Source organism: Anarhichas minor, unplaced genomic scaffold, assembly GCF_050575085.1.
Source record: "Anarhichas minor isolate MPS153535 unplaced genomic scaffold, ASM5057508v1 ptg000233c, whole genome shotgun sequence".
NCBI classification, from domain to species: domain Eukaryota; kingdom Metazoa; phylum Chordata; class Actinopteri; order Perciformes; family Anarhichadidae; genus Anarhichas; species Anarhichas minor.
In genome coordinates, this window is record NW_027466679.1 from 562 (window position 1) to 26105 (window position 25544).

The 25544-nt window shown below is 45.3% G+C and overlaps 2 protein-coding genes across 2 annotated transcripts; both read left to right on the top strand.

Annotated features, from left to right (window-relative positions):
- The first annotated feature begins 546 nt into the window (after positions 1 to 546).
- On the top strand, positions 547 to 1207 carry LOC142944444 (putative E3 ubiquitin-protein ligase HERC1). Its single transcript, XM_076085649.1, has 2 exons — positions 547 to 817; positions 1123 to 1207. Exons 1-2 carry the CDS (start codon positions 615 to 617, stop codon positions 1205 to 1207), a joined length of 288 nt encoding a protein of 95 aa, XP_075941764.1. The 5' UTR covers positions 547 to 614.
- Positions 1205 to 25313, top strand: LOC142944445 (putative E3 ubiquitin-protein ligase HERC1). Its single transcript, XM_076085650.1, has 34 exons — positions 1205 to 1310; positions 1614 to 1814; positions 1903 to 2077; positions 2677 to 2944; positions 3531 to 3534; positions 4217 to 4450; positions 5280 to 5539; positions 5643 to 5770; positions 7026 to 7162; positions 8834 to 9034; positions 9129 to 9259; positions 10116 to 10327; positions 10456 to 10576; positions 10773 to 10919; positions 11046 to 11147; positions 11253 to 11426; positions 12036 to 12335; positions 12426 to 12491; positions 12590 to 12715; positions 13403 to 13541; positions 14718 to 14899; positions 14986 to 15141; positions 16200 to 16322; positions 16440 to 16542; positions 16852 to 17021; positions 17196 to 17334; positions 17525 to 17694; positions 17896 to 18065; positions 19484 to 19649; positions 19736 to 19812; positions 20877 to 21129; positions 23667 to 23819; positions 23972 to 24277; positions 24679 to 25313. The coding sequence occupies exons 2-34, from the start codon at positions 1625 to 1627 to the stop codon at positions 24862 to 24864; spliced, it is 5469 nt and encodes a 1822-aa protein (XP_075941765.1). The 5' UTR covers positions 1205 to 1310; positions 1614 to 1624; the 3' UTR covers positions 24865 to 25313.
- The last annotated feature ends 231 nt before the right edge of the window (positions 25314 to 25544 follow it).

A 25544-nucleotide genomic window follows, 5' to 3' on the forward strand; every position in this document is an offset into this window, starting at 1 on the left:
ATTTCTTGTGCAGGAAACTAGTGAAATATGAGAAAATAGTTAAAACTGTAGTTTTGAAGCCAGGGCTCCAGATCTAAAGGCTGATACAGATGTTACGCTGTCATGGCTGTTGGATCAAAGATTTTGGTTTTGATTTGTTTCAATGGAAACATTTCTGTCCATAAGGAGCTGAGGGGTCTGATTTTGGCAACACAGTTTTTTATAGATTCATTATAGTACGTGAGGTTCAACTCCCACAAAGGAAAATACTCGCAGCTTTGCATTAACGAAGCCAAAATGATGCAAAAGTTAAAAAGCCAAACGTGAAGGATAAAGCTTGAATGTCTCGTTTTTGTTTGACAGAACAGACGCAACAGTTTACAATTCTTAAAAGTACATTTATTTAAAATGTCTGTATTATTAGCAACTAATGCAAGTGAATTCAAAATGCAAAACAAACAGTGATTAGGTAGTAATTAGAGCATTATATAATTATGGCGTTGCATTTGAAATGAGTATTTCTATATACAGCAGGTCGTCCATCATAAACTTGTTATGACTCGTTGTCTGATCCAATCCTGTTAATCTCAGGCGCTCGAGGAGAAGCAGACGCTCAGAACATCACGGTGCTCGCCATGTGGATGATCGAGCATCCGGGCACGGAGGACGAGCAGGACGAGCCTCACACCAGAGGAGGCGTCGACGGGTCCGACTCGTCCTGTCCCGGTGCAACGGCCTCTTCTGGAGGCAAATCTCTGGACCGGAGCCCGTACCTGTGCTCGCCCGGAGACATCGCCAGCGCAGACGCTTCAGAGATGGAGGAGGGCTTCAGCGAGAGGTACAGACGAGAAGTCTTAAAATGAAAGTGTTTTTAATAACAGACGTCTTCTTGAATACATGTTGAGTCATCAATTAACAAGCGTGGTCAAAAAGAGAAAACTAATTCCAAAACGTTTTTTTTATATGCCTTTAAAGGTTCATCTGTGTGTGTGTGTGTGTTTGTGGGCCTGTTAGTTTTGTGTGTTTGAGAGAGTCGTGCCACTCACCTGAAGCGTTGCTGTAAACATTACAGAAGGAACCGACACTCCAGCTTTTTATTTGTGAAAGTCTATATAGAAAAGTCTATGTTTGTGTACTTTGTAGTCCTGAGGGCCTGGACCAGGACAGTGCGGCGGCCTCCAGCGGCGGTCCGCTCAGAGGCCTTTATTTTGTTCTACTTTGTCATTGAAAGGAAGTAAAATGGAGCTCATGTCATTTTATTCTCTGATGTGTATTCAGGTATAAAGGACAGGCTCCGGACCTGCTGGGAAAGCAGGACAGTGTCTATGAAGGTACGGCGTGTTGTGATAAACAGATGTTTGGGTTCTCTTGTAAACAAGCTCAGTAATAGTGTTTGTTTTCAATTCAAACTAGATATTTCTTTTATAGTTTAGAGGGTAGGATTTAAATTTTGTTTAATATTTATTGTCGTTATTATCTACCTCATTGCCGGTGTTTTGGTTAAAGTATAAGTTGAAACATCAAAGTATGGTTTACATTTCGTCATTCGCAAGTGCCTTCATCCTTTCAAGTGTAACTTGATGTTAATTCTGTGTATGTCTTCAAATGCTCTGCGTCTGTCCGTCCCGCTGCAGAGGACTGGGACATGCTGGACGTCGACGAAGACGAGAAGCTGACGGGGGAGGGAGAGTTTGAGCTGTTGTCTGGACCGTTGGGCCTCAGCGAGCGCAGGATCGTCCCCGAGGCCCTCCAGTTCCCCGACAGCGACCCGCTGGGGGCCTCCATTGCGATGGTGACGGCCAGCAACAGCATGGAGGAGACCCTGCTGCAGATAGGTGAGGACGAGAGCCCATCACAGCAACACGTGTGATGGTATCGGCCTGAAGTGAAGCAGTAAACTGACTGTGTGTTGTTGTTGTTCAGGCTGTCAGACCTCGGTGGATAAGAGTTCATCGGGCAGAGTGACCCTCGGCGAGCAGGCGGCCGCCCTCCAGAACCCCCACGACCGGGTGATGGCGCTGAGGAGGGTGACGGCCACGGCCCAGGTGCTGCTGGCCCGGACCATGGTGATGAGAGCCCTGTCCCTGCTGTCCGTCAGGTACTCTTCACTAACCACTCCCTCTGGCTGGGCTCTGTGTTTACATCTTCATCTTCTTTGTCTTCTTTCATTCTTTTTAGACACGCATTAAAAGTTAAAATATTCTCAACTTTTCAGTGCGGAGTTGCACCGCTTGTCAATGTCACGCTTGACTGAGGCAGCCAGTCAAATCAAGCAAAAGGCGGGCTTTACTACTTTACTCCTGACTTCCTGATTTGATGCCGGTAGATGTGGTAGGAACGGACATTGATGTTACCGATTTAACTATATAATTCCCTCCTCCTCATCCAACAGCAGAGCAACAGAGAGCTCGACGTCTGCATTACATCTATTTGTTCTCCATTATTTACGTTTGATCGCTCCACCGGCTCATCAGCTGTTTTGCCCGACTCGCTTCGCCAAGAGGTGTTTTTGAAGCATCGCTTGTTGCGACTTGTCTCACTGTGATCGGCCCCGAAGACACTTCGGCATTGGCTTCGCTTTTCAGAACCAGAGGTGGCCGCCTCACTACAACCCTAAAAATGTCCTTGGCGGTTGGATGGAAGCAGCTTTCTGTCTGTTGTGTAATATGTGACTTCTCTCTCTTCCCTCCCACACAGCGGCTCGAGCTGCAGCCTCGCAGCCGGTCTGGAGTCTCTGGGTCTAACCAACATCAGGACTCTGGTCAGGCTGATGTGTCTGGCGGCAGCCGGCCGAGCCGGTCTGTCCACCAGCCCCACGTCGGGCTCCGGTCACGCCGAAAGGCCCCGTGGGGCCGCCAAGGCCAGCAAACCCATCTCCTGTCTGGCTTACCTCAGCACCGCGGTGGGCTGCTTGGCCTCCAACAGTCCCAACGCGGCCAAGGTGCTGGTGCAGCTCTGCACTGAGGTACGCCATGATTGATGATTGACTGATTCAACACATCAGAGGCAAACATCAAATGTCTTTTAGGTGTCTCAGACAAGCAGCTAATTGATTATTGACTAAAAGTCTTTGTTTTTTGTGTTTTGGGGATTTTTTTCGCCCTTTATATAGATTTAGGACAATAGAGAAGTAACAGTAAATACGCGCGACTTGAACTGGGGATGTTGTATTTACTTTGTCAAGGACACCCTTTGTTTTTGCTTATTGATGGCCCGTGGCATGTGATGGAATATACTGAAATAAAATCACAGTTGAGCTGCTTCATCCGCCAACAGTGACCTGTATTAAAGCTGAAACATTATTGTTTTTAACATTGGAACACCTGGTGAGTGAATGAAGGAGCAGCATCAGGTCCAGCCGGAGAACTAAAAGTGATCATCTATAAATTATAATATGGAGCTTGAATCAGGAGGTGTTTAGCTTAGCTTAGCATAAAGACTTGAAGGTGCCTGGCTCTGTCCACAGTTTATAAAGAACACCTACCAGCACCTCTGAAGCTGAGTAATAAACACATTGTGTCGTGTGTTTAGAAACGATCGTCTCGTTACAGGATCGTCACAATATCAAAATGCATATTGTCGTGTTTTTATATAAACATATAAGCACGAGAGAACAAACTGCTCTTAACTGCAACTCTTTATTAGCTTAACTTCCTGGTGCTGCAGGTTACTGCCACGGTACAGACTACAGGTTCCATGCTTCCATGTACAGCTTCTTATCACCCTCTATGTACCAACGTACATTTATAACAAATACCACACATATTACGGTAATCAGCGTTGCATATGTGTCTGACCACAATACTAAAAAAGAAATGATTCCTTTAAATTATTTTTTTAAAGTTGTTATAATAAGCATATCATTTAGTTATCGCTACTGAGAATTTATCAAACATAAAAACATGACGTGGATAGGTTTGCAGTTTTCAAGGTGTATATTTCAAATTGCATCTCTTACACACATGAAGATAAAGTTGTGAACACCAGCTGAATATCTATTATCAGAATCATTATAACTGTGTTATAACTGCTACTGTGTAAAGGGAATACTGCTGTTAACAAGAACGTGATTTGTAGAAGTGTTTGCAAAACAAATGTTATTGCACTTTTGTTCATATAGCAGTACTTTTAAAATAAAAGGGCGCAATACACTACTTTTGAATGCATTATTGAATTTTGCGCATAACAATGCGATTAAAAATTGTAATCGTTGCCCAGCACTAATATATTTATAAAGGAATACTCTTTCCTCTCCAGAACCTGATCTCTGCAGCGACCGGCATGAATCTGACGACGGTGGACGACCCCATCCAGAGGAAGTTCCTGCCCAGCTTCCTGCGCGGCGTTGCCGAGGAGAACAAGCTCGTCACCTCCCCAAACTTCGTGGTGACTCAGGCTCTGGTGGCCCTGCTGGCAGACAAAGGGGCCCGACTCAGACCTGCGTATGACAAGGCTGATATGGAGAAAAGAGGTGTGTAGACTCAGTTTGTCTCATTGGGCTCTTCATCAATAATGTTTAATTTTTATGTTCATATTAGAGTAATCAAGCATCCTGAACATGGCACTGCCTCCGGTATTTAAGCCAAATTACGTACTTTTTTCTTACGTTATTGTAATTTAACCTTAAAGGGACAGTTCACTCCAAAATCAAAAACATATTTTTTTTATTCCAACAGCTATGTCTCTGTCCATAAATCCTGACGCGTTTACTCGAGATAATCCACCGACCTTGTTGTGAGACGTTTCATGTAGGAACTATTTTCTTTCTGCTAAACTACACCTGCCAGCCGTATCACCGCTCAGAAGGAAGCATCTCCACTCGACACTGCTAGCTCACCTAACACCACGGAGCTAACATTGCATTAATATTGACATGTTGTCCACGAGAAGATGCACGCCCCCTTCTGAGAGGAGGTATAATTAAAGCCTGTGGTTCGGCAGAAAAAAAATAGTTCCTGCATGAAACTGATTTCTGGAAAAGAGACGTTGCTGTTTAGTTTTTCAAATGTATTTTTTGCAATCAAAACAAATCAGTCTGGATTGATAAACAACTACAGGTAAGATGAAAATATGTATTCCAGTGATTCTGTCCTATCATGTGTTTTTCAACAAAATATAATGTCACAGAAATGTTCACATAATTGTATCATCAGTGCTGTCTGTTCAGCTTCCATGACTCATTCTTGTTCCAGCTTGTTTCTTTCTGTTCACTTGGGTCACTTTTTTTCTGTGCCTTTTGTGTTTGTCCTTTTTGTTCCTCCTCTCACTCACCGGGTCACCTTCTGTTCCGTGTCGAGCAGGTCTAATTGCGCATTTGTATGCCCACCCTTCCCATAATCCCTCCGCTGTAGGGCCTCTGGAGCTGGCCAACGCTCTGGCGGCCTGTTGCCTGTCCTCCCGGCTGTCCTCGCAGCACCGCCAGTGGGCCGCCCAGCAGCTGGTCCGCACGCTGGCCGCCCACGACCGCGACAACAACCACAGCCGGCCGCAGACCTTCGCCGACATGGCGGGAGACCTGCGGAAGTGCTCCTTCATCAAGCTAGAGGCTCACCAGAGCAGGGTGAGTCAACACGGGATCAGGAGTGTTCCCACAGCTGGGTTTGAGCTCAGAATATATATTAATAGAAACTGTTAGGTGTTAAGAAAACGTCTGTTTCACTCAGGTCATCACGTGCGGTTGGTGCAGTAAGAAAGGCCTGTTGGCTACGAGTGGCAATGACGGGACGGTGAGGATGTGGAACGTGACCAAGAACCAGTACACCCTCCAGCAGACCTGCATCTTCAACAAGGAGTAAGGCTTTCTCTAATCCAAATGTTCCACCTGCACAAACCTCGGTGTGTGAATGAAACCAGTGCTGCATTTGGAGGGAAGAGCTGTAGTACAGCTCTGGTGCCACAGAACTGATCTAAACATTACTTTGATCTTGTTTCTTTCTGCAGCTACAGCATGTTTTATAAGTTATTTTTGTTGAACCCTCTAAACCCCAAACAGTTCCTCTCTGTGGTCTCACCTCAGTATAAAGTCCTGCTGCTCTATAGTAACAGAACCATCATGACTAGAAGTAGAGAGAACGAGAACGTGTCTTCAGTGCAGAATAACACAGTTATGATGACATCAATCATAGAGAAGAAACAAAACACAAGTTGAATTTCTTTGATATTTTATTTTACAAAAATTGGAAAAATGTTACAAAAACAATGGAATCTATATATCCAACATGTCTCCAAGTGTCCACAAGTGTTACTAATGTTGGGAATAAATGGAGGCTCTCTGTGCTATATGTATTGAACTATTAACATTTCTACAGCCTCTTCTCTCCTCTCCTCTTCTCTCTCCTCTTCTCTCTCCCCTCTCCTCTTCTCTCTCCTCTTCTCTCTCCTCTTCTCTCTCCTATTCTCTCTCCTCTCTCCCCTCCTCTCTCCTCTCTCCTCTCTCCCCTCCTCCCCTCCTCTCTCCTCTCCTCTCTCCTCCTCTCTCCCCTCCCCTCCTCTCTCCTCTCTTCTCTCTCCTCTCCTCTCTTCTCTCTCCCCTCCTCTCTTCTCTCTCTCCTCTTCTCTCTCCTCTTCTCTCTCCCCTCTCCTCTTCTCTCCTCTCCTCTCTCCTCTCCTCTCCCCTCCCCTCCCCTCCTCACTCCTCTCTCCCCTCTCTCCTCTCCTCTCCTCCCTCCCCTCCTCACTCCTCTCTCCTCTCCTCTCCTCTCTCCTCTCCTCTCCTCCCTCCACTCCTCTCTCTCCTCTCTCCTCTCCTCTCCCCTCTCCCCTCCTCACTCCTCTCTCCCCTCCTCTCTCCTCTCCTCTCTCCTCTCCTCTCCTCCCTAATTCAAATGAATGCTAATGTTCTGTTGATGTGTGTAAATAGGCGACAGTTTGCCAAAACGTTCCCCATAACAACTTCTCATGAGGTGATAATATGTGCTCACATTTCCCCATAACAACTTTATGAGGTTATAATACGTCAGATGTTTTTATTTTGGGCCAAATATGAGAATGTGTTGCAGCTTAAAGTGTTGGGTCTCATGTGTGTTGATTCTGTCTCCTCTCATCAGTGACGGCTCTTCAGAGGACGGCATGTCCGGTTTGGGGTCTCCCAGCGACCCTTGCATGTCTCCTCTGGCTTGGAGCGTCACTGGAAAATACCTGGCGTCGGCCATGGAGAAAATGGTCAACATCTGGCAGGTTAACGGTAAGCAGTTATGCTTTTCACTGGCTCCACTGGGTTCTTCTTTTATAAGAGGCCATGTTAATGATGCGCTCCATTAGCGTTGTTTCATTATGAAATGTGTTCCGTGGCTCAGCTTGTGTCGGCAGAATATGAATGAGACGGCATTAAGATTTTATCGCTCCCGTTAAAAATAGATGCTCTGGATGTGGTCCAATCATTATTCACTGGCTCCCCCCACACGCCCCGCAGCACCGACCATCTGTCCTCGGCCACTTTCAGTCGCCTCCAGGACCAACGCCCACGATTCTGATCAGCTTTCATGAGCACATTTTCTCTCTTCTGCCTTTGAAACGTGACTCTGTCTGTCATTGCCATCTTTCTGTGGTTCATTGTTGAGCAATCAGTTCGCACCAAAGTCCATTAAACACCTCGGTATATTTCAGAACCGCTTCTAAAGTTCAGTGTAAACGTACTCAACCGTTGAGAAGTTTGATGTTTTTCCTCTTATTGTAACAGAAATAAAAACAGTATAATGTCCGTGTTCCCCACAGGATGGTGGGCGGACCTTTAGGAATAACATTCAGTACATTTTAAAGTTAAATGCATCAATCTGGTGCAGAATTAAGAACCCAGATCTGTGAAGAACTTTGTGCTCTTGTTCTAGCAGAGGGGGAATGTAACGAAGTACATTCAGGTTTTTAGGTACTGTACTTTACTTAAGTACTTCCATTTTATGTAACTTTATACTTCTACTCCACTACATCTCAGAGGGAAACATTATACTTTTCATTTCATTACATTTATTAGACAGTATTAGTCACTAGTTTGGCTATTTTGCAGATTCACATTCTTAACACAAAATATAAATAAACTAATGAACTATGATGTATTATTAAGTAGTAAATGTCCAATTATGAAGTATATAAAGTAGGAAAAATGAGCCCCGACATTAAAGTGATGAGCACTTAAATGCATCAATAATTATAATCCAATGACGTAGAGCCTAAAGTCAATGTATTTGAAATGCGTCAGTCTGCATATTGAGTGTACTTTTGGTACATCAAGTATATTTTGATACCAATACTTTTGTACATAAAAAGTAATGCTAGACAAATGAGGACTACTAATAGTAAGAGCAGCCGTGGATATAATAGAATAATAATGATAATAAATAGTTGATGCCTCGGCTCCTCCAGTCTACAGTCTGATCAAAAGTTTACTTTCAACTTTTCAATCATCAGAAGGAAACGTTTGAAATGTTTCTTCTAGTCTTCTACTCCTCTGTTGTTCAGAGAGATCCGTTGTTCTTTTAGTTATTATTTATTATTTATTTCAACAGATAAGTCAATTTAAGAACCAGCTCTCATTTACAATGACGACCTTTCCAAAAAGGCAGCAACAGGAAGTCAATACAAGACGAAATAAAACATCTCAAACAATCACCGACAAAATGTACAACATATAAACAAAGTGTTCCTGGAGAGGAAGGTGCAGTGATCAGAGCCCATCGTCTGTCAGTCTGGTTGAACCAACTAAATAACATCTATTATTAATAAAGCGTCGTATAGAGGAGTCCTCCCAGCAGTCCATCTTTGTGGCAGCAGATTACAAACCTTCTGAGCGGTAGATTTTATTTCTCTGACCGGTACAAAGCTCCTCGCTGACCTGTGACCTCCCCTCCTCTCCTTTAAGGCGGTAAGGGCCTGTTGGACGTGCAGCCTCACTGGGTGTCAGCGTTGGCTTGGCCTAAAGAGGAGGCCGAGTCCCTGTGGTGCGGGGAACCCAAAGACATGCTGCTGGTGGGACGGATGGACGGATCTCTGGGCCTCATCGAGGTGCTGGACAGCTCCAGCATGCACCGCACCGAGCTGGAGCACTGCTACCGGAAAGACGGTAGGAGCCAGTGTTCTCGTGTTCTCGGTGGTAAATGTTATTTGGAGGAAACTCTTTACAGATGTTTGATAGTAATGTTTCCTTCCCCTCTCAGTGGCCGTGATGCACATCGCCTGGTACAGTGAGGACAAGCCGTTTGCGGTGGGCTACGCAGATGGAAAGCTGCTGATTGGATCCAAAGAGCCTTTAGAAAAAGGAGCCATCGTGGTCATCGACGCTCACAAGGTTTCTACTCAGTTCTACTCTTTCTAGGATTCTACTCAGCAAAGTTTGATTTGTTTTTAAACACATTTTATTATAGTTTAGTCCACTTTATTTGTTATCTGTATTTTTACTCTTTGTTGTATTTTACTTTTTCTATTTTAGTTGAATTTTCTTTATTTATTTACTCGTATTGTGATTATTATTTATTTTATACTTAATAATTGTCATTCTATTGTTCATATATGTTTATCATTTTATTCTTTTGTTCTTTGCTATTCTTCTGTTGTAATCTTTAATGAAAGAATTTCCTTTGGTATTAATAAAGTTGTATCTTATCTTTAGTTCATAAGATAACATCTAACGGGTTCAGTTAAAGTGTGTTACATTGTTTAAGTGTAAACTCTTTGTGTACAAACATTGATTATCCTGCTATTATAGAATGTATTAAGGTTTAAATGTACAATACTCACACATATTTAACTGTTGTGATATGAAACATTTCCTTAATTGTCTTAAAATCAGATACTTATACAGAAACAAGAATATAGCAGTTAATATGAACTTTGGGAGCTACCTATGAAGAACGTTGTGCTCTTGTAAACAACTCTGATCTAGCAAACTATTTCATCATAAACACATTGGTTGTTTAGATATGAATAGTGATGTCACAACCACACACGGGGATCCTCCTGCACAGAGCTTCCTAGATTAGTTCGGATTGGATCTCTTCCCAAATCGTCCCTCGCTCACATTCCCGTCTCCTATTTTACTCGTTGACGAAAGTTTCAATAGATCTCGTCATCACGATAAATGAGATTTGATTTGGTTTTCGTCCCTGCTCCTCGTGGGCTGAACCTCTGAATCTTGTGTTTCACAGGAGTCCATCACCAGTATGAAGTGGAGTCCTAACGGTCAGATCTTGCTGACCTGTGCCAAGGAGGAGACGGTGAAGCTGTGGGCCAGTCCGGACTGTCACTCGGGCTCCGGCTGGCACTGCCTGCAGGGTCTTCGACACCCGTCCCCGGTGAACGGCGTGGCCTGGTGTGGCCTGCTGGGACGTGGCCCGAAGACTCTCAGCATGTTAGCCATGTAGGTCCTCAAGTACTCGCACCTGATCACACTCACTGGTTTTTATTGAGTTCATGAGGCGTTCATGTTGCAGTCATCCTTTAGATGAGTTCCTCAAACTCATTCTCTTTTATTTCTTTTTTTTACAGATGCTGCCAGAACGGCCACGTCTCAGTCTGGACTGTTCCTCAAAACATCTCTAACTTCCCAGATTCCTCTTCCTCTGACTCTGAGGGATGGTGGGAGAATGAAGTAAAACCTAAATTCATGGTACTTACAAGATGTTGCTGTTATAATGTAAACAAGGTTGCTGTTTATTTTTAAATTCCTGGACATGCGGTGAATGTTGAAGGTGATTTTGTCTCGAATTCTGACCAAGCCTGCAGATTCATCCCAATTGATGACTGTTTATTCTCTCCACACGTACATGGTCTTCTTCCACTTATCTGCCGTCCTTGTGTTGCAGTCTTCCCGGTGGTCGGGCAGAGGAGCGACGTGTGTTTTCCAGCTGAAGGGCCACATCACCCCAGTGAGAACGCTGGCCTTCAGCCCCGACGGCCTGGCTCTGGCATCTGGAGGAGTGGGAGGCCTCATGAACATCTGGTCCCTGCGGGTAAGAAAACTCACACAGGATAAATGTAAACACTGCAGGTAGAAGTAACAGATGTACACACACTCCTCTCACACTGTGTGTGTGTGTGTGTGTGTGTGTGTGTGTGTGTGTGTGTGTGTCCAACAGGACGGGTCGGTGCTGCAGACAGTGGTCGCCGGTTCAGGTGCGATCCAGAATATTGTCTGGATCCCAGATGTTGGTGTGGCCGTCTGCTCCAACAGGTCCAAGGTACCACATCTGTACACCTTTGTTCCCCCCCCCCCCCCATGTTTCTAGCCGCATCGCTGTGATGAGATGAATATCTATTTACTCTCCGGTCTGCTTCTCTTCCAGGACGTGCTGGTGGTGAACTGCTCCAAAGAGTTCATGGCGTCCAACCATGTGCTGGCCACTTGTCGCACCGCTCTGAAGAAGCAGGGAGTGGTCGGCCTCAACATGGCGCCCTGCATGAGGGCCTTCCTGGAGAGACTTCCTGTCATGCTGCAGGAGCAGTATGCCTACGAGAAGGTACGCACGTTTAATATCTATCTCCGGTCTAAAGCCTCTTTCACACATAATGCTCGAGATGTTAATGGGATAGTCTGTCAGGCATCACTTGTGATGTTCATTATTCACACATGCACGACACTCTCGAACATTTCCATCTTGCACCTTTTCACACATGTCATGGCAATGGTGGACCGTCCAGCAGATGGCGTTTTTTTTGTCATGTTTAATGTGTTTCACATTTTTCTGATATTTGTTGGATATATTTGTGACATTTTTCACACATTTTTCTGACACTGTTTTTTCTTCACATATTTTACTACAATTTAAAGATATTTTTTGGACTTTTTTCACATATTTTATTTTTTAAATATTTTACAAATAATATTTGGATATTTTTCACGTATATAATCTTCTTGTAGTTTTCCGTATTTCTTGGGATATTTTTTATAAATATATAATCAATATATATTTATAATTTTTTTCACATATCTTACAAATAACATTCAAATATTTCTCGGGTATTTTTCTTAACATTTTAACAGTTTTCACACATATTTACTCATCACTTGAGGGTGATTATTCTCCATCATTGCCAGTTGTTGATGTTTCCTCCTCCTCCTCCTCCAGCCCCACGTGGTGTGTGGCGAGCAGCTCGTCCACAGCCCTTACATGCAGTGCCTAGCCACCCTGGCCGTGGGGCTCCACCTGGACCAGCTCCTGTGTCGCCCCCCCGTGCCGCCCAACCTCCGACACTGCCCGCCGGAGTCTGACACGGCCGTCTGGTGCGCCAGCGAGTGGTCCTGGTTGGACTGCTTCTCTACGACGGTCAAGGCGGCGGAGGCCCTCGCTCGAGGCGCCTCCTTCTCCGAGTCGTTCTCCGTTCCCGACCTGGAGCCCGTGCCCAAAGACGAGATGGCTCTGCTCATGGTGAGGGAGGCTGCTGTTGCTTCAACTGTTTATCATCTAATTAACACCTACTGTTGAATGTAATAACCGTGTTCCACTCTGTTTTTCCAGGACAACAGTAAATGGGCATCTGGTCTGGATGAACAGATCATGTCCTGGGCCACCTCCAGACCAGAGGTAGTTTAGATTGAGACCCAGATTAGCTGTAATAAGTGTGCTTGTTTACTCTCAGACTGTGACGATAATAATGTGTGTGTGTGTGTTTTTTTTTGCAGGACTGGCACCTCGGGGGGAAGTGTGATGTGTATCTGTGGGGTGCCGGGCGAGACGGCCAGCTGGCAGAGGCCGGCAGAAACATCCTGGTGCCCACAACCGCCCCGTCCTTTTCTCAGGCACAACAGGTACACAAACGTGTCGCGTGTTTGTTAACTAACCCAGCCTGGTGACTGTCATCACATCACAGAAGAGTCCAGGATACGTCTGCTATTTTCTTATACTTTACTGCAAGACAAGGACAGTGGAAACTGCTTCTAGTGATCGACCGCTTACATGGATCAGTACGCTTGGAACAGAAATATTCCTCTACAAATGCTCTTAAAATAATAATAATAACTTTATTTATATTGCACCTTTCAGAACAAAGTTACAAAGTGCTTCACTATGAAAACTTAGAAGCAAATATGAACCATCAGTACAATTTACCACAGTACAATACAATAAAATGCATAAATACATGTATGTATTGCAGTTTTGGTTTGCTAAAAAAAGTAATTTTATCTCAAAAAAACAAAATGTGTGCGGGGAAAGCAACCGTAGTCAAAGGTCCAGTTCATTTATAAAGTCAAACGTGTGCTACATTTGACTTGACTTCATAATCTGCACTATTAGATGTAGGATCCAGTGTTTGTCACGTGGGAATCCTCAGACTTTATGTATTTAATACCGACTCTTCGGAGTGCCTCTTTGAGTTAATGGATTTTGACATTTTGAATGTTGACGCGTGTTCTTTACCAGCTTTTAAAACGTGGTCCCTTTTTGATGTGATTGTTTATTCCCTGCATCTGTCTGCTCGTCTTTCCTTCCTCCAGGTGGTGTGCGGTCAGAACTGCACCTTTGTGATCCAGCCCAACGGGACGGTGTTGGCCTGCGGGGAGGGAAGCTACGGCCGTCTGGGTCAGGGCAACTCTGACGACCTGCACGTCCTCACCGTCGTCTCAGCTCTGCAAGGTGGAGCTGAAATATCACACACACACACACACTGTTAAGATTCACTAATATGTTTGACACTAAGACGTGCTCACCTGTGTGTCCTCTGATGGAGTTTAATAGCTTTTAATCAAATCTATTGAGGTTTGAATAACTCCGACTCAACGACTGTCATAAGATTTTAAAACCTACAGTTTTGAGTTGTGAGAAAGTTAATATATTTTCCAGCAAATGTTGATTCGATATGACTCATTGAAATAACAGCTCTAGCTTACTGACTTTACTCTTTATTTTTCATGAGCTCTTAAATCCGAACACTGGAGGTCCTTCTGCAGAATTATTAAGTTTTTATAAGCTTAAAGAGACTTGAATCAACGCTTTAAAGCACCAAAGTCACACAATAACACAAAAACACTGGAAAATAAAATAAAACCAGGCGGCAACCTGGAAAGTTCTGAAAAGTGAAGTCAAAGCTTCATGTGTTAAAGCTGCATTCTCTCTAGTGTCCACCAGGGGGCGACTCCTCTGGTTGTATAGAAGTCTATGAGAAAATGACTCTACTTCTCTCTTGATTTATTACCTCAGTAAACATTGTAAACATGAGTTTATGGTCTCAATATCTAGTTTCAAGTCTTCTTCAATACAGCATGATGTTCATTTAGTACATTATGGTCCATTTAGAGTCAAACAGACCATAAAGCAGGGGATGCTTTAGGGCGGGGCTACACAGTGATTGACAGGTCTCTACCAGAGCGTTGTCCAGTCTGGGAGGCAGTTGTCGGTGTTCTCGTCTCACGAGTCTCAGTGTGTTTTTACTTCATGACAGTTAATTGTAACTTTTTGGTCGTCTAAAAATGTCTCCTTCAGCCTTCGGTTGTACTTAGCTCCGCCCTCTAGTGTCACTTCTGTTTGCAAATAACTAAGATGGCGACGGCCAAAATGCCAAACTCGAGACTTCACAACGACAATCCACAAGCCAGTGTGAGACGCCAGGACGACTACGTCGGCTTCTCGTATACAGTCCGTGAATCAAACATCCTCCAGTAGCAGAAGAACATGTAACATGATTAGAAGTGGAGGGATGGATGTGAAAGAGAAATAATGAAATAACTCAAAGCAGTGATGAGACATCTTTATTGTAGTTTCTTACTTCAGTAACGTCATTCTGACTCCGCGGTCGTCTCTCTGCCCCTTCAGGGTTCGTTGTGACTCAGCTGGTGACGTCGTGCGGCAGCAACGGTCACTCCATGGCCCTGACAGAGAGCGGCGAGGTGTTCAGCTGGGGGGACGGAGACTACGGCAAGCTGGGCCACGGGAACAGCGACCGCCAGCGCCGCCCGAGGCAGATCGAAGCGCTGCAGGGAGAGGAGGTGGTGCAGGTCAGTCTGAGTTCTAATGAACCCGATAAGGATGTTTGGTGCTCGGGTGCTTTCACAATCTGCTTCACTTTGATCTTTTGTTTTAGATGTCCTGTGGGTTCAAACACTCGGCGGTGGTAACAGCCGACGGGAAGCTTTTCACATTTGGAAACGGTGATTACGGACAACTGGGTTTGGGAAACACCTCGAACAAGAAGCTTCCGGAGAAGGTCACCGCTCTGGAGGGATACCAAGTGGGACAGGTAGGACAGAGGAGTGATAGAACTGACTAGAGGTGCAACGGGTCTCGAAACGGTTCGGGTCAGAGTCACGGGTCAGAGTCACGGGTCAGAGGCACGGGTCAGAGGCACGGGTCAGAGGCACGGGTCAGAGGCACGGGTCAGAGTCACGGGTCAGAGTCACGGGTCAGAGGCACGGGTCAGAGGCACGGGTCAGAGTCACGGGTCAGAGGCACGGGTCAGAGGCACGGGTCAGAGGCACGGGTCAGAGGCACGGGTCAGAGTCACGGGTCAGAGTCACGGGTCGGATCAGCACAACAGAAAAAAGGAGCAAATTTAAAGTAACTTTTAGAGATCGCTGGTCATGTTTTTTTGCCGCCGATACTAATTATTGATCATTGATGATCCATATTAACAGACACAGAGCCCTTTGTTGTTTGATTAGAGCACCAGAGTATTATATTATATTATAAGTCTGTAAACTATCAAGAATTCTAAATGTTGTCCTTTTACTTTGTATTTGTAATTTATAGTTTTTGTTTTTTCTTCATAAAAACACAATTCAAATGATAAGTAAATAAAATATTGTATTTTTATTGATTAAAACAAATGTTGTCATCAGTGGTTTTGATGATCTATTATTAGAGCTGGTGTAAACAGCTCATAATTCATCTCTAATATCTGTTGTTGTTGTGAAACACCACGGTTACTAGCTCTCCTCCTGTTGTAACATTATCAGAGATCAGAGATCGATGACATCATGATCACATGTTTGACTGAATATTGGAGGAGAACCATCGTCAGTTGAACTTTATTTAAACTGTGATGGTTGACGTTGGACTGTGTAATTGAAGAGGATGGATCCGTACGGATCGGTGATCTACGATGGTCCGTTGCACCACTAGAACTTACCGAGGGCTAAATCGTTTATTTAACAGTCTTTTTTCCTGTTTCCTGACGCTCAGTTTGAATGCCACGTGTTCACATTTGTGTTCCTGTGTTCTGACAGCTGAAACATTTAGAAGGTTTCCTTAAAAACCCACGTTCGATGAGTTCATGTTGCCGTGTGCTCCCCTCCTCAGGTGGCTTGTGGTTTGAACCACACTTTAGTCGTCTCCGCCGACGGGATGATGGTTTGGGCTTTTGGTGACGGAGACTACGGAAAACTGGGACTCGGCAATTCCACGGCCAAGTCGTCGCCTCAGGTCTGTTCACATGGAAAGAGTTCAGAACTGTTAGGAGGCCCGCTGCTTCACTCTAGCTGTAAAATAACCACGTAGGTGAATGTAATGAAGGTTTATTTAGAGTTCTTGATTCCTCAGAAAGTGGACGTGTTGTGTGGAATCGGCATCAACAAAGTGGCGTGTGGAACACAGTTCTCTGTGGCTTTAACCACAGACGGCAAAGTCTTCACCTTCGGCCAAGGTTCGGTTACATCATCTTCTCTACGATAATAATATTATAACGATCAGAACTGCAACCATCAATCAATCAACAGTTATTTATTTATTTTTCAAGAAAATTAGTTCAATATTTCCAGCTTTACATCTGACATTTGGCTTTATGACATTTTCCATATTTCAGTAAATGATGAGTTGAGAAAATACAGATCAGATGAAAAAATGTCGCTCAAATAATGATAAATACTGTTTTCACAGTTACATTTGAGTAGCTTAATAAGGTAATTGTATAAAACTTTTAGTTTGACATGTAATTTAAATATTATGTTCGCAGACCCCCTGATCGGCTTACCTGAAGGCCGGGCCAGGAACCACAACCGGCCCCAGCAGGTGCCGGCTCTGTCGGGGGTCCACATCCAGGATGTGGCCGTCGGAGCTGAACACACTCTGGTGCTCTCGTCCACGGGAGACGTTTACACCTGGGGCAGCAACTCGGAGGGACAGGTAACCTGCTGAACACTCACTGAACCCCCCAAGAATTGTGATGCGTTCAGGCTCTGCTCAGTGAAAATGAGAATTTGGCGAATGTAAATTCAAACTTCCACGAGTTTAAATACTTCTCGTTACTACAAATGATGAATTGACGTGACTTTGAACACCGTGCCTTGTGTCGTGCAGCTCGGTCTGGGCCACACCAACCACGTCAGAGAGCCAACGGTGGCCACGGTGCTGCAGGGAAAAAACATCCACCAGATCTCAGCCGGACGCTGCCACAGCGCCGCCTGGTCGGCTCCTTCCGTACCGCCTCGAGCTCCAGGTTAGACTCTCGCTCTCTCGCTCTCTCTCTCTCTCTCTCTCTCTCTCTCTCTCTCTCTCTCTCTCTCTCTCTCTCTCTCTCTCTCTGGGTACATCCACACTAATACGTTTATGAGTAAGCTCCTCATTCCTATTTTCATGTGTCGTTTGTGGTCGTCGTGTCTCCTCCTCTTCTTCCTCCTCCTCCTCAGGCTCCTCGGTTCCTCTCCAGCTGGGTCTCCCCGTGGCGGTTCCTCCTCAGTACAGCGGCCTCAGAGAGGTCAGCATCGAGGCGGTGAGGGCTCGTCTGCGTCTCCTCTACCACTTCTCTGACCTCATGTACTCCTCGTGGAGACTCCTCAACCTCAGCCCCAACAACCAGGTGAGCAAAGAAAACATTCATAATCATGTTTCCTGACTGTAACAGCTTGAAGAGCACGTTAAAGGGTCGGGGTTTAGTTTAAATACCCGTCTTTAAACATTCAGAGGTGGTCTTTGCTTCAAGAGGGTGTTGGACAAGGAGGTGAAGGTGAAACACACAGTCTATCACCGTACGTAATGATGGTGACTTCTTTCTGTGCAGAGCTGTACGTCGCACTACAACGCCGGTACCTGGGGGATCGTTCAGGGCCAGTTGAGGCCCCTGTTGGCCCCCAGAGTCTACACTCTGCCCATGGTGCGCTCCATAGGGAAGACCATGGTTCAGGGCAAGAACTACGGGCCCCAGATCACCGTCAAACGGATCTCCACACGGTCAGTACCACATGGGTCTTTGTCTTTGTTTGTGTTTAACGACGTCCAGGTGAACATCCCTGAGGAAGATGTTCTCTGTGACCACCAGGACACCCTCATTAAAATGTGTTCTTATAGACACAATTGTTCATTTCACTGCCGATATTAGTGAAGTAAAGTTTTTGTAGAGCAAATTTAACAACAAACAAATGTTAAAAAACCTCTACTTCCAGCCTCTGCTCTCTGCTCTCCTCTGCTCTCTACTCTCTGCTCTCTGCTCTCCTCTGCTCTCTCCTCTCTCCTCTCTCCTCTCTCCTCTCTGCTCTCTGCTCTCTGCTCTCTCCTCTCTCCTCTCTGCTCTCTGCTCTCTGCTCTCCTCTGCTCTCCTCTGCTCTCTCCTCTCTGCTCTCTCCTCTCTCCTCTCTCCTCTCTGCTCTCTGCTCTCTGCTCTCCTCTGCTCTCCTCTGCTCTCTCCTCTCTGCTCTCTCCTCTCTCCTCTCTCCTCTCTGCTCTCTGCTCTCTGCTCTCCTCTGCTCTCCTCTGCTCTCTCCTCTCTGCTCTCTCCTCTCTCCTCTCTCCTCTCTGCTCTCTGCTCTCTGCTCTCCTCTGCTCTCCTCTGCTCTCTCCTCTCTGCTCTCTCCTCTCTCCTCTCTGCTCTCTCCTCTCTGCTCTCGCCTCTCTCCTCTCTCCTCTCTGCTCTCTGCTCTCTCCTCTCTCCTCTCTGCTCTCTCCTCTCTCCTCTCTACTCTCTACTCTCTGCTCTCTCCTCTCTCCTCTCTCCTCTCTCCTCTCTCCTCTCCTCTCCTCTCCTCTCTCTCCTCTCTCCTCTCTCCTCTCTGCTCTCTCCTCTCCTCTCTCCTCTCTCCTCTCTCCTCTCCTCTCTCCTCTCTCCTCTCTGCTCTCTCCTCTCTGCTCTCTCCTCTCTCCTCTCTGCTCTCTCCTCTCTCCTCTCTACTCTCTACTCTCTGCTCTCTCCTCTCTCCTCTCTCCTCTCTCTCCTCTCCTCTCCTCTCTCTCCTCTCTCCTCTCTCCTCTCTACTCTCTCCTCTCCTCTCTCCTCTCTCCTCTCCGTGTTCACTTCCTGTAGTTCAGTCAGAGTGTCTCCTCCTTGTTGTCACATGACTGTTGGTCTCAGATGAATCAATCATGACTTCATAGTTTCACTGAGGAGCTCACACTTTAATGTTTTTACACGATCTGGTTAAAGTGAACTCTTTATTTGGTGTGAGATTTTAAATGTTTTTGATGAAATATCACAATCTTAAGCTTCGTTTTGGCTGCTCTTTGTTCGTCACACATGATGTGTTCAAGGACCCTCGGAATGAAATCTGACGATAATGGCAGTTTTTTTTAACTTGTGAAAATCTCCAACACGAGAAGACCGTCGTTAAATAAGAACCCGGTGACTTCATGGCGTGGTGCTTTCTAACTCTCCACAGGGGGCGTAAGTGTAAACCGGTCTTCGTGCAGATCGCCCGTCAGGTGGTGAAGCTGAACGCCTCGGACCTCCGCCTGCCCTCCAGGGCCTGGAAGGTGAAGCTGGTGGGCGAGGGGGCCGACGACGTGGGGGGGGTGTTTGACGACACCATCACAGAGATGTGTCAGGTATGGACGGATCCGTGTCGGTGGTTCTTGATAAGAGGAGAGGAGTTTACCGGATGGCTCACGGTCTTGGTCCTGTGTGTTTGTAGGAGCTGGAGACGGGCGTGGTCGACCTGCTCATCCCCTCCCCCAACGCCACGGCCGAGGTCGGCTACAACAGAGACAGGTGAGGTCACCGCTGAGGATCCTGCTGCTCGGGAAGATTTAACCTCATGAGAAAGAGACGCAGGTAGACACAAAGTGTTCCTCACTGTTAGTATCAGTGTGATGGAAACGTGATGTTTAAATAACATTCTACTTCATGTGGTGTATATGGAGATAAATACAACAATCTCACAGAAATAAGACACAAGAGACATTATATTCCTTTTTAAAGATGATATTGTCAGTTTGGCAGTTCGTTGATGCTCCAATGCAGATAAAAGAAACAATGTTTGTTTGTTTGTTTGGACGGTGCACATTAATACATTCTGTAAATGCGTCACAGCTTTTTCATCTCTAGTCTCTGGACAGATGTTACAAAGTCACCTGAAGTTATTCACCATTCATCATTTAGAGGATGCAGAAACATAGTAACATCATGCATTCACTTCATTGTAAAGTACTATGAAGACAACATGCAGATCAAATAGATGAAACACGGACTAAAGACAAAATTCATCTTCTTTACTTTTTTTTTTTTTAAACTATTTATTTAATTATTACATTTTAGATTTATAATATTTTCTTACATCTATTTTTGAAGCCCCTCCTTTCTGTCTTTGTGTCTTCTTCAAGGTAAAAGGCAGTCACCATGTTAACCCTAAAACACAAGGTTTTCAAAATAAAAGTTGTAATATTTTTTAATACATACTGTCCTGTGTTAGCTGGTGATGCTGGTTGGGAACATGTATTTATATTCAGGTGTAAGAGACAGTAGAGATGTTTAGTGGTGTGTTAGTGTGAGGTTCTACTACAGTAGAGTTTATAGAAACACACAAATCAATGTTCTGCTGTGGACGTATTCTAGACTCCTAAAAGAATCAGTTTAAGTTTTAAGCTTCATTCAGAATGTTTTCACCTCTTTACCTTTCTGTTAGAGAACTGAAGCTGTTATCTTTGATCTCTACAAACACACCAGACTCCATTGAGAAACCAGTGATTGTAGAACTCAGAACTCAGGAGTTGCTGCTCTACTGACTTTTGTGACGAACAGAACTCCATATTTCCTTCTCCTGTCAATCTGCTCAGGTTCCTCTTCAACCCGTCCTCCTGTCTGGACGAACACATGCTCCAGTTCAGGTTCCTGGGCATCCTGATGGGCGTGGCCATCCGCACCAAGAAGCCCCTGGACCTCCACCTGGCCCCGCTGGTGTGGAAACAGCTGTGCTGCATCCCGCTGATGCTGGAGGACCTGGAGGAGGCGGACCTCCTCTATGTGCAGACGCTCAAAAGCATTCTTCACATTGAAGACGGCGGCATCACCGAGGAGAACTTCCATGAGGTGGGAAATCCCTTTCTTGATTCTTTTATTTATATATATATATATATATATATATGAGATTAAAGTCAGAATGTTGTGATACTTTACTTTGAAGGACATTGAAGCTGTGAATTGGTTCCATTTTGATTTCATTTCTTTTATCTTATTTTTGCCCATCTATCCCGACTCTTTTCATAAGAGTATATGTAACTTAATTATTTGATATAGATACATATTGTATACCCACATTTAAGGATCTTTAATGTTTTTGTTTGTGTGTATTTCAGTAAAAAAAGAACATTTTAAATGTCGAGTCTTGTTCGATCTCTAGTTTAGACTCTAAACATTAAAGAGGAGATGCGTCAGTATTTCAAACTCTCTAATTGAACAAGTCGACTCTTCATTTAACCACAGAGAGGATTCTCAAAGGAGAGAGAAGGTGACATGTATTCACAGCTGCATATAGAGTCAGATTCATGACTCACATTTTATTGCATATAGAATCTCCTGCAGGCCTCGGCAGTCAATCCCGGTGACGCACCGCCGCCCCTCAGCTTCCTCGCTCATCACTCTGTGTTTAAACTTCATCTGAAAACAATAAACCGTCACCGTTAGCGTCCTGAAGGCTCACAGGGAGGCTGATGATCGGCTACTTCTCTTCAGCCAGAGACGTCCTGCAGGAGCTGAGAGACGAGCTAATGATGCTAACGTTAGCTCAGCTGGTTTTTCTGATGACTAAAATCCTTCATCGAGTTAAAAATGAAAACGATCTAATGATCTGTCTTTAAAAAAGTGGCTTAAAACTGGATAAAAAGTCAATTTATGACGCTGCACAAAGAGGATATGACGCCACAGTGAAACGCACCGTTACCTCGATTACAGCTGCAGATTTCTCTGGTTTAGAAGTTGGAAACATTTATGTGGAAAAGCTACACATTTAACCTTTTAAACTGTCCCAAAACAAACACACGCTGCACCACGCCCAGTGAGCGCTGACAGTGAACACCAGTTGATCCTGTTAACAGCTGACAGTCGAACAATAACCAACCGAACGTTGGCCCGAATCAGCGCTCACATTTCAGACTCCGAACCGGTGTCGGAAACGTGCGTGAAGCCTTGTGAGAGCTGGATGTGAGCCCTGCTGGATGAGCACGCACACACACACACACACACACACACACACACACACACACACACACACACACACACACACACACACACACACACACACGGCCAACGTATCCCCCGGAGCCCCTCTTCTGTCCAAACTCGCCTCACGCAACCCCTCCACCGTGAAGCCCTCAGCGCTGCAGGAACGCCGGGGCCGCTGTCCATGCAGCGTGTCCTGCTGGAGACCTGGCCCTGCTCCCAGACTCTCAGGGGGGGGAGGGGGGGAGAAGCTGCTCCTCTGCTGGCTTTGGATTGAATTCTGCCAGACGAGCTGTCAAATGTCTCACCATGATATTATAATCTGTTGTTGACAGAACCGTGAATACGTGATTTAATTTGAGGGTTTTGTAGCCGATCTGTTGAATCGTTCATTCAGTCAAAGAGAGAAACGCTCTCGCTGACTGATTATTCAACAATTCCATGAAACTTTTGGTTTCTGTCTGACCATAGAGAGACTGAATATACTGACGAGAGACCAGTAACTCTACAGATATGAGCTCACTGATGAGTAACGAGAACTTTCAAACTACATTTGAGGTCATTTAAGCTCAGTTTATTCTCTCCGCAGTGAAGAGACACAGAATGATGTCATCATGGCCGCTGCATCGGGCTGCACCTCCGAGTGTTTGTAGCGTTTTAGAAGCTTTAGAAGAACTCTTAAAACTCTTCATTTGAATAAATATTTTGCAGCCAAATCAAATAGTTTACAGGATATTCAACCTTTATTTCTTTATGAGGCTTTTAATACTTGACTTCTTTATTTGCATGGCTTCTATCGGGACAATGATGAGTTTACAGATAATGATAATCCCTCCTCTCTATTGTGGAGGTCAGTTTATTACGTGTAGCCGGTTACACCTCCAGTCTGTTCATGTCTCTGAGTCACACTAGTTGTCTTTTGATTGAGTAGAAACGACTTCACGCTACGGCGCTGAGAGCGAGTACAGACGAAGCTTAAACCACCTTCACCAGAGTTCTCCTGTAAAAAACATCGCGGTCACATTTGACCTTTGTGACCACTGAGCTCAAACTGCCACGAACGACATAATAAATATTATTCAGAGAAACGAAAGAGATTTCAGAGAGAACGGAGAACAGGGAAGTCTTTAAAAGAAGAGTTCTCTCCAGATGAATTAAACATCATTCAACCTGAACGCTGCTTCTCTCTTCAGTTGTGACTCAAGACACCGGAGGTCCGGATGTTCATAATGTTGCAATAAAATGATATAAATCCTTAAATACATATGTAGCTGGAGAGATATGAGAGATATGTGATGCTGTCTGTTCAATGAGGAGGCTCTCGTGCATCGTCGTCTGTAGTCATTGTTGTGTCGTGTTTCTAGTCTCGATGAATAGTGAAACATGTTGCGTTACTCTCTGCCTCTCAGATGATTCCTCTGGATTCCTTCGTCGGGCAGAGTGCCGATGGAAAGATGGTTCCCATCATCCCCGGAGGAAACAGCATCCCGCTCACCTTCTCCAACAGGAAGGAGTACGTGGAGCGAGCCATCGAGTACCGGCTGCACGAGCTCGACCGACAGGTACACAGTCTGTGTACTTATACTCTGGCACAACTTGATCAAAGATGGTACTGCAGTACCAGAGTATTGGTACTCGTGCTGCAGAGTCTTTTACTTCAACACTTTTCTTTGCTTTGAGCACCTCAAACATTTATATTCACCTTCCCCCTCAGGTGGCGGCGGTGCGTGAGGGCATGTCGTGGATCGTGCCGGTGCCGCTGCTCTCCCTGCTGACGGCCAAGCAGCTGGAGCAGATGGTGTGCGGCATGCCGGAGATCTGCTGCGACGTGCTGAAGAAGGTGGTGCGCTACAGGGAGGTGGACGAGCAGCACTCCCTGGTGCAGTGGTTCTGGCAGACGCTGGAGGAGTTCTCCAACGAGGAGCGGGTCCTCTTCATGCGCTTCGTCTCCGGACGCTCCCGGCTGCCCGCCAACACGGCCGACATCTCCCAGAGGTTTCAGATCATGAAGGTGGACCGGGTGAGTCACGAGTCATGTTTAATGCATCGGTTACTCACCATATGCAGAACATGTTGAGGTTTGTGCAGCTGACATGGAAGAACAGAAACACACCTTTGTTTTTCTTTAAATCAGACGGTAAAGATGCAGACAGGAAACCGTTCAGCTGTCAGGACGTCTCTTTGTCCACTCGTATAACGATGTTTACCATCTCAATAGTTTAGGAAGCGCTTGCTTTGACATTTTAAACATCAATGTTGCCGTCGATCGTGTTCATTTCATTGTTGGAAGCTCAGTGAGGTCATCCTCTGTGTGAACAACAGGCTGTTAGTTAGAAACCCGTCTGATGACTTAACTGTTTGTTTCTGTGTGTGTGTGTGTGTGTGTGTGTGTGTGTGTGTGTGTCCGTCCGTCCTCCACAGCCGTACGACAGCCTGCCGACCTCTCAGACCTGCTTCTTCCAGCTGTGTCTGCCTCCGTACTCCAGCCAGGCCGTCATGGCCGAGCGGCTGCGCTACGCCATCAACAACTGCCGCTCCATCGACATGGACAACTACATGCTGTCCAGGAACGTGGACAACGCGGAGGGCTCCGACACGGACTACTGACACACACACGCACACATTTATACCCACGAGTGACGGGTGACTGTATTGTCTGAACACCATCGCTGCACCAGTCGAAGGAAAACTCCCGAGCAGGCGGGCCACTTTTTAAAATCCATTTTATGTACTTTAACATCACAGAGTTTCATTTCTCCTGGTGGTTTATTAGCAGTTTTTAAATGACACAACAATCCACGCGAGAAGTGTGTTTCGTGTTAACTCTTTGGTTGCTCATTACTCCACATCCCATTTTCAGGGTTTCTGCATGGAGGTTTGTTTATTAGTTTGGAAATGTGTATAAAATATTCAAGCAGGTGGCCGAAGAAAAGAATATTGTACATTGTGTAAAATGCTTCATTAGGAAAATGTTTTGCATAATATCCATATTTATTGTGTTCATTGCCGATGCCGAGTTTCCCAAAGCATTACAACAACAATAAATGCTGCACAACTGATCTGCTGTCGTGTGTTTGTTAAAGAAAGACGATCGTTTCCTCAGATTTCACATTTATTTCAGAAGTACAAAATATCACAAAGGCCGTCTCTCACGAGGAGAAACTATTTACACGAAGGAAAGAGCTTCCACACGTCTGAGTTTAGTGTGCAGACCGCCGGCTCCGGTTAAAGGAGAGGTTTGGGTTTCTATCTCAGTACTCTGAAAGACTCGGTCGCTGTGAAGGACT